We start from the raw sequence: 19,894 nt of genomic DNA on the forward strand, positions 1-19,894 counted from the left end.
TTATGCTAAGTAAAGAAAAAAGGGTCATCCATTCTGCATATTTGAATTAATACTGATTGTTAATTTAGATTCCAATTTCATATTAAAATGGAAAATGAACTATTTTTTCACTCAAATGGAAAGTCAATCTCAAGCTGTCTTTTACTGAAAACATTGTTTCACAGTTACTTAAAACAAACCACTCCAAATGTTGTCAGGTAATTGTCCCTTTCTTGACAGTGAAAGCTGAAAAAAAAACCTTAGTCAATTGATAAAATCAGGCTTTGTCCTTTTAAATATTTTTTTTAATCTACTGGAAGATACTAATGCATCCAAATCTGAAGTCCAGAAATTCCGTTGGCTTTAGAATGCTGGTTCCTCTTACAGTCCTGAGCTCTATTAAATCATTTGGCCACAGCAGTAGCATACAGCTAGCATATGTGGGCTTCCATTTTAACTCCTCTTTTCACTGTACATTAACTCACTCGTGTGAATTCTGTTCTTCCATACTTTTCAGGTAGCATTTACTATTGAACAATGGGGCAGGGAACCCAAACAATTGGGTTGATCAGATGTTACTTCATTTGTGGTGTTTTAATTAGATTAACACAATCTAATTTTAAAATTATCCAAGACTTTATGCTTGCTTTGTAGAAATTAAATCTCTGTATTGAAGCAATTAAAAAAATAAAATAATCACTTTTTTTTGCAGCATTATTTGCTCCCATCCATTCTCAATTTCTAGAGGCTCCTATATTTACTATATATTGCATTAGCACAGAAAGGCCTGTTGTTCTCCTAATTTGAAGGACACCTTGTTAGTCTGCTCATGATTCTTTTAAGATCTGTGTGATTATGTGGAAGACCTGTAGCATTCAGATAGCATTTAATGGTATTTTAAGATTTAAAATAGTCACCATGAAGTTTGGAGCTTTTTCCCAAGCTGAAAATCTGTGCAAAGCATCTGTAAGTATCTAGCATTTACTTAAACTGTTAATTTTACTTGACTTTAAAGTAATTGGAAGCCAAAATTAAATTTTCTTAGGTGTTTTTAAATCTGATCTCTTCTTTATTATGGCCTAGAATGAATTAATTCCATTTTAGCAATTATTAAATTCAGCTTCTATCTATTCTACATGTTTGTAAAACATTAAGTAAAACTAAAGGTTCGAAACCTGTAAACAGCTAGCCCAGTGGTGACTGCTGTGTGTGAAAAGCATGCGTATCTCCTCAAGGGTGGGGTGACAAGGTGCATCATTCCTCTTACAAAGGATTCGTGCTTCTAATTGCCACACTCGGGTGGTTGCTACTTGTTTCCTTGTCGGAACGGTACTGTTAGGCATAAAGCTAGAGAATGCAGATCTTCTGCTGCAATATACTGCCATTGGCACCTCTCACATTCCTGAAGATGAAAATCAGTCTGTTTCATCTTTCTGTACATGCTGACACGACAAATGGAATTGGTTGCTCAGTTCCCCCTGCCATCTCACTGTTTTAATTTTATCTCTGTAAAGCAGAAGAGATTTGAGACACAGTGAGCACAGAAAATACTAATTTTTATTTTTATTCATCTCTTAGTATTTCATTGTGTTACAATAGATGAAAATTATGTATTTCCAATAATAATTTTGCAAGGAGAGTAAGACAAGAAAAAGCTTTAAGACTTGAAAGTTTATTTGGTTCATATGTAGATACCTTGAAAAACTCAGTTTCCATCTGTGCTTTTGAGGGACATGAGAATATGGTGTCAGTGTACAGTTAAGAAATTTTTTTTAACAGTTAAACAGTGAAAATTCTGCTAAGTTTTATGTTTGAACTAAAACAGATGGAAGCCATAGATAGTGATACACTCAAAGGAAACCTATTTTTCTGTTTGAGTGGCAGAGAACAATGCACATGCCAACTGAATTTAAATAGAGTAATTGTGTGCTGCTATTTAAGTTGATGGATAAGATTTTTTTCTCTGTGGATGTGATTTCAGCTGAAACTGCTATGTTATTAACAATAAGGCATGAGAAATGTTCCTTACAGGCTGAAAATGGGAGGAAGAAACCTTGTGGTATATCAGCCTTTTAGTTCTTCTCTACTGTCTTCTGATTTTTTTCACCCTTAATTGGAATTTCTGTAATTTCTGAGCAACTTTAATTTCTTTTTCTTTTCTCTGGCATTCATGAAACTTTAATTTGGTTATATCAAATTAATTGGTTATATCTATGACTTTTTACCACAGCAAGTTTAACATTTACTTAAAACATTATATTTGCTTGCAGAATGCACGGGATTAAGAATATTGGTATTTGTTGCTTTTGTTAATATATAACCTATTTATTGCAACTAAGAGTATTTTGTAACTAGGGAATATTTTTATGACAAGTTTTCAAGTAAATATAAGCACACTAAAACAATGCATCTTTTATATCTGATCACAGCAGTAAAATGAAAGTCCCTGGAATTTCAAGCACGTGTTTCAGATTTAGCTGCTTACGATATCTGGAGTATGACTAAGCATCTTGTCTCAAATTTTGCACAATGCAGAACAGACAGTCTGTATACTAGCTCATAGCTAATTTTGCTTGTCAAGATCCATTTTATGAGCAAGTCAAATTTCACCACTTTTGCTTTCATGAATTTGAAAAAAAATAATTTCCAATATTATTCACTGAAAGCTAAGTTTATGCCTGCCAGAAAATTGTTTCTAAATGACTAGTTTTGGGTTTGCTTAGACAAAGCTTTGTCATTAAAACACATGTGATCAAAAGAAAACTAATTTTTATCTTTCAATAAGATACTTTCAAGGTAGAGTAATAGGGAGAAGATGTTTGACTAAACTAGTCATTGCAGCAGAAATACTGATCATATTAAAACGAATCTTTCCCGTGCAGCTTTCTTGAAATGCATTTTACAACAAGACCTTAAGTAATGTTTAAGATTATCCCATCCATTCAATTCCAGTGAAATAAAACCCGAAGTTAAATTTAATCGTTTTTATATCATTGTTTTTAGTCTTCTGATACTTCTTAAAACAATTGAGAGAAGAATTAAAATACTGATAGCCTGACACAGAGGTATTGCTAGTATAACTCTTCAGACATACCACTTGCATACCCGGTGTTCTTTTGTCCCCTTCTACTCCCCCAAATATCAATGCTTTTTGTTGTCAAGAAGCAGGGAAGACAATGCATTTGGGCTGAAACAGATTATGGAGAAAGCTTAGAAACAGTTTTTACATTTTCTATGCAATACATATTAGTATTGGGAAGACTGACTTAATGGAATTCATTACCTGCTGTTTTAAACATGTTTCTAGTAAAGATTATGGCACAGAGAGCATTGTCTTTCTTTCAAAGACATTTGTTTTATATTTTGTGTTATGAAGTTCTAAAGTTTAAAGCTGCACAGTTTCTTCCTAGAGTAATTCAAATTGTGCCAAGAAAAGAATTTCTGAAGCAGGAAAAAAATTCTCTCCCTTGTCACAGAAAAGGCTTTGAAATCTTACATAAACATTGTTTCTTCTTTTTCATAGGAACTTTTTCTGATAAAAGAATATATTTAAGACTGATATACTGATTTGTGTGAATACATGGACTGTCAAAGACAAGCCATTTGGCCTCGTTCTGACTTGCATAGCTCATACGCAAGCATTGGGAAATGCAGTCTCTGGGCTGTCTGTAACTAGGTGTTGCCCAAACACGGGTTAGTGCTGTTGTCTTAACTACGCTGATTCCAAAAACTGTGCTTTGTCAAACTGCTGTGATCCTCAGTCATTCACACTTACTGGGAAAAGCTTTACTTGGAAGCTTTTTCTCCTCTACTCAGGAGATATATTGAAAGAAAGGAAATGGGGTAAGGAATTTCTGATTCTCAGTCTCTTCATACAACAAATTAAGACTTTTTTAAAAAGGGGGGAGATTAGACATTAAATATCGAACTTGTGAATCTGTGAGTCAGTAATGTTTAAAGTAGCAGTGTTTAAATATATGGGGATTTCTCCAACAGTTTAGCTAAATACGAATAAAAAGTATGCATTTCTAAAAGTAGATTTGAATTTGCCTTAAAATAAAAAGGGAGTATGCCAAGAAGAAGTTTACAAAAATTTAAATTTTCTTTGCCTCATCAGCAACATGAGACAATAGAAATGCTAAAACTAAGTTCATTACTCTTCCTCACGTTTGTATTAGCAAGACTCTGAATTGGATTCAGTGGATATAATGGCCTGCCAAAACTTTCTTGAAGCTTTTAATTTTTTTCTGTCCTCACAGAAGAGTGCATTGTGCAAGGCAGGCAGTTCTGGTAATATTAATTACATTTAGATAAGTGAGAGGAGGCTAGATTTAATAGAATTCTAGTTGTATAAGAAGTGTCAGGCATACCTGCTGCTTCTTAGCAATGCTAGTTTCAATTTAGCCATGATACATGAGACTTAGTAATTAGCAGTAGCATGGTGAAGTTGCAAGTTCAGGTTTGTATGGAGAATTTCTGTAACATGGTGATCTCTCTGATACAGAATGGTAATATTAGGCGCTTTATTTGTTCACAATAGTAGCAGGTTACAAATTTTGGATCTGTAGACAAGTTTTATAGAGAGGTAGTAAATTATTTAATTTACATTTTTCAGGGATGGACTATTATTTCAGTATTAGATAATTGGTAGCTGACTTTAAACTATTCCATCTTTATTATTATTACTTTTTTAAGCAGATGGAGTCCACTGGAAGTGCTAGAAGATTGAGTGGTTTTTGCAGGTCTAGATTACTGACACTGAAGCAGCATAGGATTGGATAGGATTTTTGCCGCCTTCTTAAAATGGTATCAGTTTTTTTAATGCATCAAACAGCATACAGTGAAAATAGCCAGCTAGAAAGATGTATGTGATAGGAGCAAAGTAAATTGTTACAAGATGGTGCTCCCATCTTCTGTATTCTACATACTGATATTTTAAGTGAGGTTTAATATAGTAAATGTCCATGTAACTAGAATAACTTGTTCAAAAATGCTGTAGTCTGAGCACTGTATAAAACTGACCTTGAACCCAATTCCATGTGTGAAATGTTCTGAATTTATGTATGTCATGAAATTAGGTGGACAGCCTAGAAAACAGTTAATTTTATTTCAACGGATTAAGCTGAGGGATAAGAACCTAAACTAACATTATAAGTAAGTAGCAATGATTGCATTTTGGAAAAGTAAGCAAACATTCTATGTTTAAAATGTTCTTAAAGTTGTAGACCACTTGGTAGCAAATAGATGGGTTTAGTTCACAAGAATGCAGTGAAGTGTGATTTCATTGAAATAACAATGTAAATAAAACTTAGAAGTATCAATACAGCAGTGTACTGAATATTGTGTTAGTTGTTTTCCTTTCTAACCTTGAAATCATTCATTATCTGAGTTAGCAAATCCATCTCCCCAACAGTGAGATGGGGTTTTGGGCTGCAGTGGTGGGCCCACTGCCTGGTGCAGTCCTTCCATTCAGTGAGAAGTTCTTCATTATTTCAGCAGATGCAGCTTATTTGTGAAGCTATAAAGGGAAAGAAGCAAAAGAATGCAAAAGCAGAATTTCATGAACATAGACTTTACTATTTTTTAGAAGTTTTCCTCCCCAGATGTTGACACTGGTGAGTGTCTCTGTCTTGCTAGACCTTAAATCTGACTGTTTATGAAATCATTGCAGGAAAAAAAAAAAAACTCTATCCTTTGTCTCTCTAGACAGATAGGAAAAGAGGATAAATTCAGATAGGGAGAGACTGTCACCACAGAGTCAAGGAAGTTTAAGATAATGTCTCATGTTCTCATTTGTTATTCTCAATAAATACAACATTCTGATTTGCAAGGACCACCTCATACTGTTGCAAGTATTTCTATAGCAATATATATAAACATGATATGACAGTGATCTTGTGAAATTCTTGCTGTTGGACAGATGAATGTTAGCCTTGATAAAGCAAAAAGCTCAGAAGTATAGCAAAGTAACTTATTATACACCAGGCTGAGGTGTGGCAGCTCCCATAGTGCAGTTTAAAGATGCCTTTTTCCTGATTCTTTGTTTTACCTGCATGCATTGCTAGAAGGGTAGAATTTTTATAGTTTCAAGAAACATTAGGTATAACTGTTATTCAGTATAACAGAAAAAATATATTAAAACTGGACAGAGGTTCCTACAAAGATTTTTGTGTTTAGTGTTTTGCCTAAACCTACTCAAAGATTCTGTTGGAGAAGGTGGCAGAGTCCTTCTGGGTGGAATTCATATGCCCTTCTCCAGGAGCCTGCCCTAGCCTTTCAGTGCTTCCAAATTCAACAACAGATTGTTCTTACCTAATCTGCAGGTGTTCTGATACCATGAATTCTTACAATAATAAAGTCTGTGGAATGACAAGTAGTTCATAGCTGTATAAAAATCTTTTTTCCACAATGCCTGTAAATAATAAGGCTTAACAAAATTTCCTAAATTGTCTTCATCTTGCTATTTTGAAGTTTTGCATTGCAGAGTTTGCAACCAGTATATATTCAATTTTTTTTTTTTTTTTTTGGTAGAAAATTGCTATGTTAGTTTCCTAACGGACAAGAGGAAAACCTAAACCCTATTATTTACTGTTTACAACAAAGATATTTTTTATTTAACCTCAAAGGTGTCCCTTGGGACTTGGAACTACTTAAAGAAATTTCTAGTCTTGCTGCTAAACTCATGGGCTTTCCAGCAGTAGAGGACCAAGCAGAGTATGATAAGGATTGCTAGACAGCCTTAATATGGAGCTTGCTGATTTGGTTTTCTTTCTTTTTAACCCCTGGGGTTTCTTTTTCTTGCAAGCCATTTGCATAAATATGACCCATTTAAAAATATGTGCGATCTACATGCCCATTGCTTCCAGACTGGGTTCTTCTTTATGCCCCTACAAGCATTCCCATTTCCTTCAGAAGATTTAGGTATTTGAGTCACAATATTCATATATATACAATGTCCTTCACATTATAACCAAGCAAGTATATTTGAATAGCAAGATAGATGGCAATGCAGTTTTTTGCACATTCAACCACAGTTTTTCCAAACACAGCAGTTATTGTAAATATCTCTCTAGATCAGTGTGCACTACTGGTATGTTTGCAGCTTCCTGTAAAAAAGTCTCCTTTAATAAAAAGGAATTTGTAGTGAACAGACGCTTCAGCTGTGCATTTTAAACCATTCATTTAAATACTGAAGTATAGCATGCCCCTGGTGTAGTAAAATGCAAGTCTTGAAAAATTCTAATGTCATGAAATAAGGTTTTCATGTAATTTTCTATTCAGTGTAAAATGCTGAAATTTTTATCTCTAATAGTCTTTAATTTTATTGAATCTGTAGATAAGGAACTGCTTTAATGTTGCTAGGCTTACTGAAAAATATTACATACCACAGTTATATTAAATACACAAAGATGCATTCATAAATCACTTTGCATGCCTTATTTCTTGACATGTTTTTTTTTTTTTAATTGCTTGAGTATAGAAGCATTAAGTTGTAGAAATGCCACTCCGTTAAGCAATGTGCATAGTGCAGTTATTCACAGTTGCTGTGAAAGAGAAGACTAAAGCAATCAGCACTATTTCTGGGTGTCATGAAACAAAAAGTGGCTTTATCCTATTGGAGCTGATCCCAAAGTACACTGCAGATCTTATGACCAGAGAATTAAGGTTAAGAAGTCTGTTCTTGTCAGCTTTAACTTGGGTCAAGGGTATTGTTGGTTAATGTGCTTGGAGTTAAATATTAGCTCTTTATTTCCCTTAGGCAAATTCTAAGCAGTGATATTTCATTCTTTTTTCCAGCATAATAGCTAAAACCTCTGCATTTGTTTTGTTCTTTGGTTTTTGTTTTCTTTTAAGGTCGCTTGAGTTATCCGCATCCGGGGACTGACAATCTTCTGATGTTAAATGGTAAGTTCCAATCTTGTAACAGTTTCTAATTATCTCTAGCTTAACTTAAATCTGACATGTTGGTATAAAATTATACTGTTCTATTCTGTTACTGAATTACTTGCCTCTAGTCTTCAACACTGATGGGACTGTTGCCATTTCTTGGAGTTAAATGGCAAGAGCTAATCTTGCAACAGGCTTTCATTATATCTAGCTTATTGGAAATCAGAAATGCTCATAATGATGCACTATTCTGTTTTGTTCTCAAGCAATCCAGGGGTATGTTTTCTAAAGAGCTCTAAGAAATCTATTATACTGAAACAGGAATTAGAAAAATAAGAAGGCCAGAAACACATGTTTTTCTATATTGGGTAAATAAAGAGTGAACTAGACACTTTGTATTACACTCATGTGAAAAATAACATTTTATTTTTGCTGGGGTTTTTGAAAGTGGCTTTTGTCAAGCACGTGTCTAACCGTGAAATATGCTGAAGTTAGAGTTCATGTTCATGTTCCTCTCCCAGTAGGTCAGACTTCATGAACATCTGCTACTCAGTGAAGGCATGAACTTTAGCCTTTGTTCAAGGCTAAAGAAGGAAGCACAGCTTGGTAATCCATCTAAGTCAATAATAAATCAGGGGGTTTGCACATAAGTATTTTCTGCATTGGGAAAAAATAGAGCTGTAGTGCCACAGCTTCTATATTAGAAGACATGGAAGCTGTTGTACATGAAGTACACTCTTGTCATTCACTTGATGAGTCTAAGTGTTAGCAGTAAAGATATCTTAAGAAAAACATATGGCCAGAACACATTTGTTGCTGTTTGAAATTATATGGAGGTGGGTTTTTTGTTATTGTTAGGTTTTGGTAGTTTTTTAAATTGCTTTACCTGTTCTGCACAGTCATTTACACATGTGCAAATGGATATAAAATGCAAACAAATATCTGTTTTCCCTGGATAACACTGAGCAAATGTTTAAAATTTTAAGGAAATTAAGCTTTACCTTTATGCCCAGTAGAGGAAAATACTGCATAATGGCCATTTGAAGAAGTACATCCTTTGATATTGAAAAGGTAACTTTAAGATAATGGCATGTCTTGAAAAGAAAAAAATAGATACTTAACTATAGAAATAAAATCAGTGTTTAGCCAACTCTGTATTGATTCCTCTACACTGAATATCGTGGTGCTTAATGTCACAACATTTACAACATTATACTTTCTGTATTTAACTGCAGCTTTAAGACCTATTCTGCAAGCTGGTTTGTTCAGGTGGTATATGTGCAATTGTCATTATCTGCTGCTGTACAAGGAAGTATTAGATGGGAAGGTACGAAGAGAAACTGAATTATTTCAGTAAGATGGCTGTAAGAAATTAATATTTTAATTCATTTAATTTTACTTAGAATGATGAACTTCTGTTTTTAGAGTTTTGCATAAAAAGGCACATTGCAACTATTGTTACTCTGTGGAATATCTAGGAAAGAAGGGGTTTGTTGTTATCGTGAACACTGGAGAAACACAGTGGTACCACTCTGTCCTAAAACTTTACCACAAAGCTAGAACATGCACTGAAGAATATCTTTCTTTTAATGCTTGTGTGGTTTCTCTTGTACTTTGAAAGGTAGCACTTAGTGTGACTGCTGTCCTCTTTAAAACCTGTAATATTATTTTCATCCTTCAGTAAGTGAGATAAAAATAACTGTTTATGTGTTGCAGCACCTTTTAGATACTCAATTTTTTTAAATTATGGCCTTTTGAATTTAGTTCAGAGCCATGCTGTGTAGACACCTAATATCTACCACATAGCTGTGTGTGATGTAGCTGTCGGTGCAGGCCAGAGCAGTCAGGAACATTCTTCAGAGCCCCTTCAAGGTTGGCGTGTCTTAACTGCACCTTTTTGCAGCTCAAGAACAGAAGCACTGGAAACCGCTTTTGGAAGCTCCAGCTGCTCAGTCTCTGCACAGCCTTTCTTAAGAAGAATTGAGGGACTTCCTTCAAATGTGCATTAATGAGAATGAGGGTTTGAACATCTGTTGATGAATTTGTAGACTTAAATTTCCTTCTCCACTTAAGTGGGTTCAAGCTAACATTTCCCTCTCTATCCCTGTAACTGGTGCCTTGGAAGGAGATTTGGGAAAAGTTGGTAGTTCAAAGACTCCACATTTGTCCCTTAATTTCTCAGTAAGTACTGTAGTAGTTATGAGGAAGAGCAGGAATACCAGACCTTCGTGAAAGCAAATCACAAATATTTTTAAACATCCTCTGCCCATTTATGCATGCACTAATACTTAAAATTGACCCTCTTTGGATTTTAGTTAGAATAATTTTAGTGAATTGGTATCTCTGGATTCCGGAAAAGTTCTAACATGACCCAGACTGAAATTGTGTAGCCCTTTTAAGACTAAGCACTTCTAGATAAAACTTCTTTTTTTAGGTAGTTTTTCCTTTTCTTAAATGATAGGTTTTTTTTTTTTCCCCAACTCATTTAAAATGTACTTACTGGACTGTGCCTAATATTAATATTTACAGTTTTCATTGTTTAAATTATTGAAATGAACTAAAGGAAACCTGATTTATGTGCTTTAATAAATTATATATAATTATGTATCTGTTTCAGCTTAAGCTGTAAAAAAAAGTAATGCATTTTTAATGACTATTATCTCTCAAAAATAAAAAAAAGTTACTTTGGAGTGGGTAATCTGACTGCAGCTTTCTCAGCTTAGAGAGAACATAGAAGGAAGTATTAATGGAAGAGTCAACTTTTTTGGGATGTAGGGTGTTCTTCCCCATTATGGGGTTTCCCCCACTTTCTTATTTTAAAGCATTGAATTTTTTCAGTTGCTGTTGAAACATAATTACCCATTTGATTAGTTTAGCAAGGGCGTATTAGACTTCTCACAGATACTATAACTGGTTGTTCTTCTAAAGAAAGCTGGTTTACTTCAACCAGAAATTACTAAATTTCCTATACAGGAATTGCTAAATTAACTTCTGTAGTCTTATAGGTGTGCCAAGCTTGAATGGTCATAATGATGTCTTTCAGCCTTAAAATCTAGGAAGGTGTTATTTCTAAAGAAATCTAAATGGAATTTGGGCCCCCAAATCCAATAGAATAAAATGGGAATTAGGCATCTAAGTCCTTTAGTCTAGACTCTTGGGGAATTACTGCTGTAGCTGTTTATGGATTTCTTTAAATTACAATTATTAATGAAAAAGGCTTCATCATATCTCTGTCACTATTTGATCGTTATGTCAGAATGTTAGTGACAAATAGTATTTTATCTTTGTAGGAAGTTTACTTGGTAGTTTTTCCTGATACACAACATAGTATTTTTAATTCAGCTCAGTCATTCAATTGAGTTATTGCACTATGTGTATATTTGATCTCTGGTTGCGTATTTGAATTATGTGTCTGAATAAAATGAAACCATACATTTGGTATCTTTGCGGTAGCATTGCTCACATAACATAGTTCTATTGTCTTAGTGTTAGTTAAGCATGCACAACAAATGTATGTACTTATGTCTTAAATCTGTGACCTGGTTTACACTGCAGAAAGGGGGATTTTAATTTTTTTGATGGGTGTAAGCTGTATTAGTATGTAACTTTAGGGCTATAGAAAAAGAGGTTTTAGCTAAAGGGGAATGACTTTGTTGTATATACTGCACTCTTAATTTTGGAAGGTTCCAGTGTTACTGGATTTCATTTTATTGGGCATCATTATGCTTCTTGTATGTGATGCATAATTAATATTTTCTAGAATAAGTGTCTTGCATGCATTCTCACTCATTTGAAATCTTTCCAAGTTACTAGCTAATTAAAATATCCAGCTTTATAAAATAAAAGACAAATTTCTGTATGACTTAGTATTTGGACAAGTTAAGGAAAACAGTTTAATCTTTCCTTTTTTGTTGCTATAAATCATTTATTTGCCTGCAGTGTCTGGCCTTTTCCAAAAGAGCTGTCTTCCCTGCAATTACTTATCTACAAAAATGTGCACTGATTATGTGTATGTTAAATACATCTGTATAGTCTTGATGCATAGGTAAACCTGAAATTAACTATATTTATAGAGCTGCCATGCTCTGTAAGCATGCATGTTCTGTAAGGTGTAAAACATTATATTATATTCAGAAATTCTGCATTTTTCTAGATGCAAAGTAGCACTAAATCCCTGCGCACACTAGTTTGCACTCTAAATGAGCAAGACAGATAAATTTTAGGGAAGAAGGTTTGTCATACAAGTAAAGTAAATGATGTGACTACATTGGGTACAGTTTTTCTCCCATTTTCCCTGATGTCATTGTTTTGCTGAATCAAGAAATGCAGAGAACTTTGGTACATCATTGTAATTTCCCTTTCTATAAAATACTGCACCATCTACTGTTTTGACTGCATTGGAGTTTTTAACATTTTAATTACTCTTTTTTGTTTTCCCTTAAAATTACTGTTTCTTTTTTTTGAATGCCACAGAGAAGAAAACTTCAGTAGTTATGTAACAAAATACTTTTTTGCATATCAACTTGTCTTAACTATGAAAATGTAAGAAAACAGCTAAGCTGGTTTGGTGGGCTGAAAGGGTGGAAGAAAAGAAAAACAGTATCCTGACACTTGTGCTGAAAGATGAATATTAGTGTGCGTCACTATTATCCTTTGAGAGAGAACACAGCACTGCAGACATTGCTGTAGAAGGGCTGCACTTGAATTTTCCCTGCTTACTCTAGTTTTATTTGTGGATGGAATTTATTTTTAAAAAATAAAGCATGTGGGGGCTAGGCGAGGGCTTAGTGACGCTGCTGCTAATGCCATGTGGGAGTCACTTTGGCCAGGAGTCAGAAGATTTGTACATGCTGCAACACTGACACAGAACTGTGTCTTCTGAGGGCCTGGCTTCAGGGAGAAAACATGTCTGAAGCTCAGCATCAGTCTACCCAGCTGATCAGTGAGAGAGTTGATCACACAGAAGAATACACTGTTTTGTGGATTCTGTTTTGATGTCAGAAATCTGAATTAAAGTCTTTCCACTTGTTTAGATACCCAGGTCTCTTTCAGAAAGTGGTTTTTTTTCTGTTTTGGCTTTCCAGTAGAAATTTTAAGGATCTGAAAACCTTTAAGCAAAAACTATTCTCTTCAATAATTATTTCAGGTGAGAGAGAATAAGTCTAAAAGCAAGTTCAGTACAAATTTGATAGAAAGACGAACACTGTTGTGTAAAAATAACTTTTCTAAGGGAGAAAAAACAAGAAATATTTTTTTCAGAGTTCTGTAAACAGTCCTAGAAACCGAAACTGAATTTCTAGTCAGAAGAGATCAAGATAACAAAGGGAAAAATACTATATCTAATAAAATTTTTTCAAACCTGTAATCAAATAGGAGGTACCAGGATACAAGTATTTCATAATATGAGAATGGAACAGTGAATGACATTTATGCATCAGTGATTTTGAGTCTATATGTATTTCAGTGACCCAGAACAACAGTTGCTTTTAGGAGAACTGTGTGTGTAGAGGCCTCGTAAAATCAAAACAATAATGCCAAGACACAGCAGTCTGTTCCTAAATGTTGCTATGATCTTATGGTTAATAGTAACATCTATTTGGATACTTAATGTCACTGTGTAATGATTAAAGTAATTTTTCTCAGATACTGGGTCTGTTAAACAGGAATAGAAAATAATTTGTGGAGATGTAACTAAGAAATTGCACAAAGCTTAATAGTTTCTGTATTAGTAATCTGTCTATTTTTAGTTTTTTAGCCTTCAGGCAGAGAAGCAATCAGTATGGTCTTCTGAACTGTAGCTGCAAGCATGATCTCTTTAAGAATCTTGCAAAACTCAAAAGTTAGGAAAATCTTGGATTTACTTGCAGTCTGTGCGAAATTGTTGCTTTGCCTTTGTGCAGTGTTTTTGATACAATGCTATTTCTTGTGACTTGTGCCCTGATTTCGTTTGCTAGTACAAGGCATCTTTTGTTTCAAACAAAACCTTGCGGTTAATTTTCTGCTCGGTCTTTTCATGAAAAAGGAAGGTCACGGCTTACAGCATTTGCATTGTCACTGCAAAGGACTGTACAAACTGTTCCATGTGGACCAGGATGTGTCTGTGATTAATTTAACACTTGCTACATGCTTTTTACAGTATTATTTTCCTTTTTACAGTTTCAATACCATATGTGTGTTATTTAAGCACTTGTGTAAGGTACAAGTCACATTTTTGAGGATGAATTGCAAAGTTCCCATAATTAATTTGTCCATAATTAGCATGAAGTGAAGATCAAGTTTAAAACATTGAAATATTTGAAAGAGTTTTCCTTACAGCTGGTGTTAACATCAATTTAGTACTAAAATAGTATGGTATTTATGTGAGACTTTAATGCATTCTCGTCTACAATTATCAGCACCAAGTACAGATTCAGATTTTTACTTACTGCTTACCCACGTGGTTCTTTGTATCTTAAATATTTTAGTTTGTGGGCATGATTTGACATTTTACAATTTGTCCTTTGTTTGCATGCAGCGAGGAGTTATGGGCGAAGACGAGGTAATTCACTTCCATTTGTTACAGTTCAATTAATTCTGATCTGTTACTGATCATTATGATTAATTAATTCAGATTATTGATTGTAATTGCTTATCTGCATGTTGTCTTAGTTTGGGGAGGATGGAGGGTGTGAGGGAAGGAGGAGTACAGTCTGGATTATTATGATCATTGTTATGATCATTTTAGAGTCTGAATTGAAAATCCTTTAATCAGTTAAAAACTGCAGATCTAATAATGATTTAGTTCATGCTAATGGCTACTACTTGCAGTCATTACTCCTTTTAAAAGTATACATTTTGCTAGTTGTCCTTCTAACTCCTTTTGCTTATGTAGAAGTGGTAGTGTACAGAGTAAAAGCAAAAAGCCTTTCATAAACTTAGCAAGAAATCTAGTAGACTGCTGTTAGAAGTAGTAAACAATTTTCCAAAGTATAAGCCAATATGTGTTCACTAACCTTGAAAAAACTACCGTTTTTACTGTGCTAGGAAGTGACGTGAAGTTGTTATAAAGACCGTGTAAAACATGCAAGAAAAAACTACCGAGATCTTTGGTGGCTTCTGGTATTCACCACATACACATCGGTCCATGTGCCTGTCTTGGTCTCTGCATTGGTTCATAACCTCGTGCTCAGCAGCCATATCTAGAGAGGGATGATGATGTAGATCATGGCCAGTGGATGTAACAGTTAGTACAATCCTTTTGACAGTTCCTGCCAGATTCTGCTTATTTTTGTACTGTCATAAAACAAAAAGAAACAAGTGTTCAGAAGGGCAAATCCTTTTTATTCATAGTCATCATGAGAAATGTGAAAGCCTGTTGAAATGGAAAAGCAAATTACCTTTTTGCTTTCTTTACCTGAGAGACTTTTAGAAGTGAAGAGGATGGAGAAGAAAGTAATAGTCATATAGACCATATTACTCTGAAAGTATTTATCCATTGTCCTTCATATCACCTTAGTTTTCAGAGGAGCTACAGTGCTTTTGGCAAACCTTTACCCACATTAAAGTAAAACTGAGCTCTCTGATATCACTTCAGAATGGGTTCTGCTGGTTTTATTTGTAAAGAACAATTCTCATTTTTCTTAGATTTTAACATGGGTCTGTGGGTAAAAATAAATTATTCTGAGGGTTATTCTAAAACTATTTTTCCTGTTATATACTTGTCTATATTGTTATTTACTGTCTAAGAAACATTTCTTTTAAACCAAGCTAAATTGCAGTAATTTTAGATTTAAGATATTGAGAATAACTCCCCTATATTAGTGGAATGTATTAAAATTTCCACTTTGCAGTTACCTGCAGGCTCCTACAATATGAGTCTTATTTCTTCCATTATCCACTTCTTCCTGTCCCCGTCATTATGGTAACAGCTCCATCTTCTCCATCATTCACTTCAGTAATTCAGAAATTCGTTGCATCCGACTTTTTTGGTTGTGCAACCAAATCTTACCACTTGTTCATATGCATCTTAAAGATTTGATCAGTCTTACTTGTCTTCATAACTAAAATTCATATCTGTAGTATGCAGTTGCTACAGTCATAGATTCAATCTTGCTCCTCTCATGCCTAAATAGCTGATATACAAGAGGACTCTTCTTGCCTGCTTCATCCAGCTATGTTAGCTGTGTGTCTCCATTGCTTACTCACTTTGCAGTTCCATTGAGGACCAGCTACATGCTTCCACCTTTCTCAGGCAACTCTGCTGATCACTTGCAGACCTGTTGAATGTGTTCTTATGAGACAAAGCGTCTCTTGCTCCCCACTAGTGGTTCTCAAACATGTCTATCACCAATTCCGATGGAAAGGAGGAGCCTACTAGAGCTTTCTGTATTTGCTGCACTCCTCTCCATTGAATGTCTGCTGAAGACACAGATATGCCATCATAAAAATGATGTAGTTAGCATTCTTTGTTACTTGGTACGGTGCTGCAGTTCTGCTTTTTATTTTGTGCTCCTCATGATACTTTATGATATTTGGTTGTTTTATATTGTCCTGTGCTTTCATTCAGTTTCTTTGTTGAAAAACCACATCAGTGTCAATAGGTATTACTGCAACATAAGTCATTGGTCATAATATTATTTGCTGTTTTCCACCCTTGTCTTTTAGCCACCTGATTCTTAGGTGGTCTTCTGGAAATTAAGGGCTTTCATACTGATCTCACCCCCAGCTGGTCAGCACTGGATCTGCTGGCAATCCTACCAGGCTAATGTTCTCCTGAGTTGGAGAATTAAAGACTGCAGTATTGCTCACAGCCAAGGTACTGTGGACTCAGCTGTCAGGGACCTACTGGTCCTGACTATGGGTTTTCAGTAGGTGAATCTGGAAGAAGTTGTCTATTTAAAATTAAAAACTAGCTTTCTTCTGAGAAATGTGCTACATTGTTTTTTGATTTGGCTTTCTTGCTTCTTTAGGGAAAGCAGTTGAATTAATTAATGATTATTTTTTAAATGTGTGGCAGATAGAAAAAATGGCATTTCAGAAGGAATGGCGATGTGGATTATTTGTTTTGCTTCACAAAGTCTTGGGGCTTTTTGCAGTTAAAAGACTGGCTTTTGAAACTATCATTAATCTTAATGTTGCTGACTAAAGCAATAAAAGATTGGATATGCCAAGATAAATATCCTGGCCTTCTGAATATTTTTTTTGAGTTATACAAAATTTGTAAATATGAAGTGGGGAAGAAATATGTGGGACAGAATTACCATATTTTCACTTCCCTTTGCACTCTAAGTGTCGGTTTGGGTCAGATAGCGTTTGTAAAGCCATCCTGTGAACTTCTCAGATTTTACACTTGCTTTTCAGGGTAACAGTAAATTCACTGGAGATTACTACATGTTAGGAACCACCACAAGGCTTCACTTCAAAACTGTAGCAAATTGAGAGTGAGAAGGATAAATCAGCATTGTGACTCATTTTTCAACTGTTACATGTTACACATTTACAAAAATTCTCTTTTTCTTTCTTAGAAATTGTGTATATTCTTATGTTAGCAGCATCCGATACCTTTAGAAATGCATTTTGAAACTTGTGATCGTGATGTTTGTTTCTTTCTTCAATTAAAATTCAAGGGGTTTAGACACAGTGTAGTCATTCAGGTGGAGAAAGTTACCAGTTTACCTTGAAGCTAAACCAAAGGCAGACTAACAAAACTCACTTAAGCAATCTGTAATATTTTCTTTTCATAAATAAGACCCTTTAATTAAAACAAAATTACCTCTTATCTACTGGATGCAGCAGATCAACTACCATATAATGTAATAGAAAGTATTACACTTAGAGTGATGTCAGCTTGCAATCTTGAAATTCCATTTTGAAATTTAACACATTTTTTCATTCTCCTAATTTTTCTTTAAACTAATGTCAAGTTTTCTAATATCTTAGTGTTTTTGTTTTGACTCTCCCGACTGCTATTCCCCGTTCCCTAAAATTACAAAACCATGTACTGCCACAAAATTATTTTAATGTACATTATTATCTTTTCTTTTTAAGGCCGTTCTTCCCTCTTCCCAATAGATGATGGCTTGCTGGATGATGGTCACAGTGATCAGGTTGGAGTCTTGAATTCCCCTACCTGCTATTCAGCTCATCAGAATGGAGAACGAATTGAGCGTTTTTCTCGGAAAGTGTTTGTTGGAGGTCTGCCACCAGATATTGATGAAGGTGAGCTGCCTGAAAACCAAGCAGGCTGTGTTTGGAGGGAGAAACAAAAACAGGTCATGAAAAACCTGACTTAAGTAGTAGAAATGAGCAAAATAATGTTGTGCAAAAGGCTGTAACTATTTGTTCTTTGTGTAAGTTGACAGATGTGTTGATCTTAGTATCATTGTTTTTGGTTTTGGGATGGTGAAGTTGTTTCTGATTCTGCACTTGCAGATTAGAGTTGCATGTAATGCCTGGAGTACATGCTCCTGCTTATCTTGCATATTCCTTTCAAATACGTCTTAGCCCTCCTCTATCTCTGCCTGCTTTATTCTGTAGTCACAGGAAATTTCCATTCGTAAATAAAATTCATATTCTATTTTACTGTTACCTGAAGATCTCAGCAGTGATACAAAAAGGTTAATATTATTCCTGATGAGAAATAGAGAAACTTAGGCAGAGCAAGGTCAAGCGGCAGAGCACGCTTGATGCGTTGAACAGGGACTGTACTACAGAAACTTGGATTGTTAGCCACTTGAAATTGCTTTGTACACCAGTGGTGATTTGAAGCAATTGTGCTGTTTTAATATGAGGTTTCTCCTGTGCAGATAAATGTAAATTCCATGTTAACTTTCTAATGTAAATGGAAGTCCTGTTAGGAGGTTCATGGTAATCCTAGAATAACATGCAAACCAAGTTTGCTGACTGTGTTTAATTAGCTTTCAGACATGGAAAGACCAGGTTTTGGTTCCATTTTCATTGAGTATCTCCTATAATCTACTAAGGGATTAACTTTTATAAGCTTCAGCACAGTTGCCTGTAATACTAATGGTAAATAGAAACACATGGAAATATATTTTACTTCTTTCCTTCCTGTTTATATGATGATGGTAGGATATGACTGAAATATATTGATCATACTTGTGTCTGAGTTGCTGCTTTTATATAGTTTAGAATATTTTTAACCCATGGCCAAGGCTTTTCCAGTCACTGACATATAGGTGTGACTGGGATATAAAATCTCAGAAAGTTGTGCAAGGGGCATAGTAGATCTTGCAACAAGGTTATTCATGGTTGTTGGAAACACCTCTAAATAGACAAATTTAAATTTCTGTCTCTGATCATGCATAGTGTCTGTTATACGGCAGATATCCTGTATATATTTCCTATATATATGAAACTGCTACATATTAATTGTGTTGTTACTTGGTATATAAATATCTACTTATAAAGCTCTGAACTATACATCACTAAACAGTAAATGTATTTGATTTCATTCAAACCATATTCTGATTTGAATTTAGGGAAGTACCACACAAGTTTTCATGAATGGCTTCAGTTGCCCATATGCTTCTGAAATACTGCTGGTTTTAAGCAATAAAAATCAAAGTAAGATTAAAATCACCAGAAATACGTTGTATAAATATCAACACACTCGTTGATGAATCTATTTAAGTCTTGTTTATGAAACTTGTAAATTTTGTTTTTCTTACCATGAAAGGTCAGCCTTTGCTAGAAGCAAAGGTCATTGCTTGATAGTATTTTTTTATTGAGTTATTTAATTTCCTTTAATTGCAACTATTTTACATGTTTTTAGATGAAATTACTGCCAGCTTCAGACGATTTGGGCCCTTGGTAGTAGACTGGCCTCACAAAGCAGAGAGCAAGTCCTATTTTCCACCAAAAGGTAAGAGAGTTAGAAGGTTTTGACCTGTTACTGAGTGCAAATCTTGCTCTGGGAAACTGTCTCATCTTCTTCCAAAGGGTATAATGTAGAGGCCCTGTCAACAGTTAAATCAGTTTCAGTGCAGGTCCAGGTGTGGTTCCTTTACCTACTGAGTCTAAAACCTGT

General features: G+C 34.7%; 1 protein-coding gene across 4 annotated transcripts in view; it reads left to right on the forward strand.

Annotated features, from left to right (window-relative positions):
* The window catches only part of CPEB2 (cytoplasmic polyadenylation element binding protein 2), a 50,474-nt gene that overhangs the window by 14,147 nt on the left and 16,433 nt on the right, over nt 1-19,894 (forward strand). For 2 of the 4 annotated variants that reach the window (XM_030270762.4, XM_072928013.1), the window contains exons 4-7: nt 7,834-7,884; nt 14,381-14,404; nt 17,893-18,063; nt 19,640-19,729. In XM_030270762.4, coding sequence (XP_030126622.1) covers nt 7,834-7,884; nt 14,381-14,404; nt 17,893-18,063; nt 19,640-19,729 — 336 coding nt within the window. Of the gene's footprint in view, nt 1; nt 5,595-7,833; nt 7,885-14,380; nt 14,405-17,892; nt 18,064-19,639; nt 19,730-19,894 lie in introns of those variants that run through there. The other 2 variants (XM_072928014.1, XM_030270763.4) reach the window with 2 other exon arrangements.

The sequence above is a fragment of the Taeniopygia guttata genome, chromosome 4 (genome assembly GCF_048771995.1).
Source record: "Taeniopygia guttata chromosome 4, bTaeGut7.mat, whole genome shotgun sequence".
Lineage (NCBI taxonomy): Eukaryota > Metazoa > Chordata > Aves > Passeriformes > Estrildidae > Taeniopygia > Taeniopygia guttata.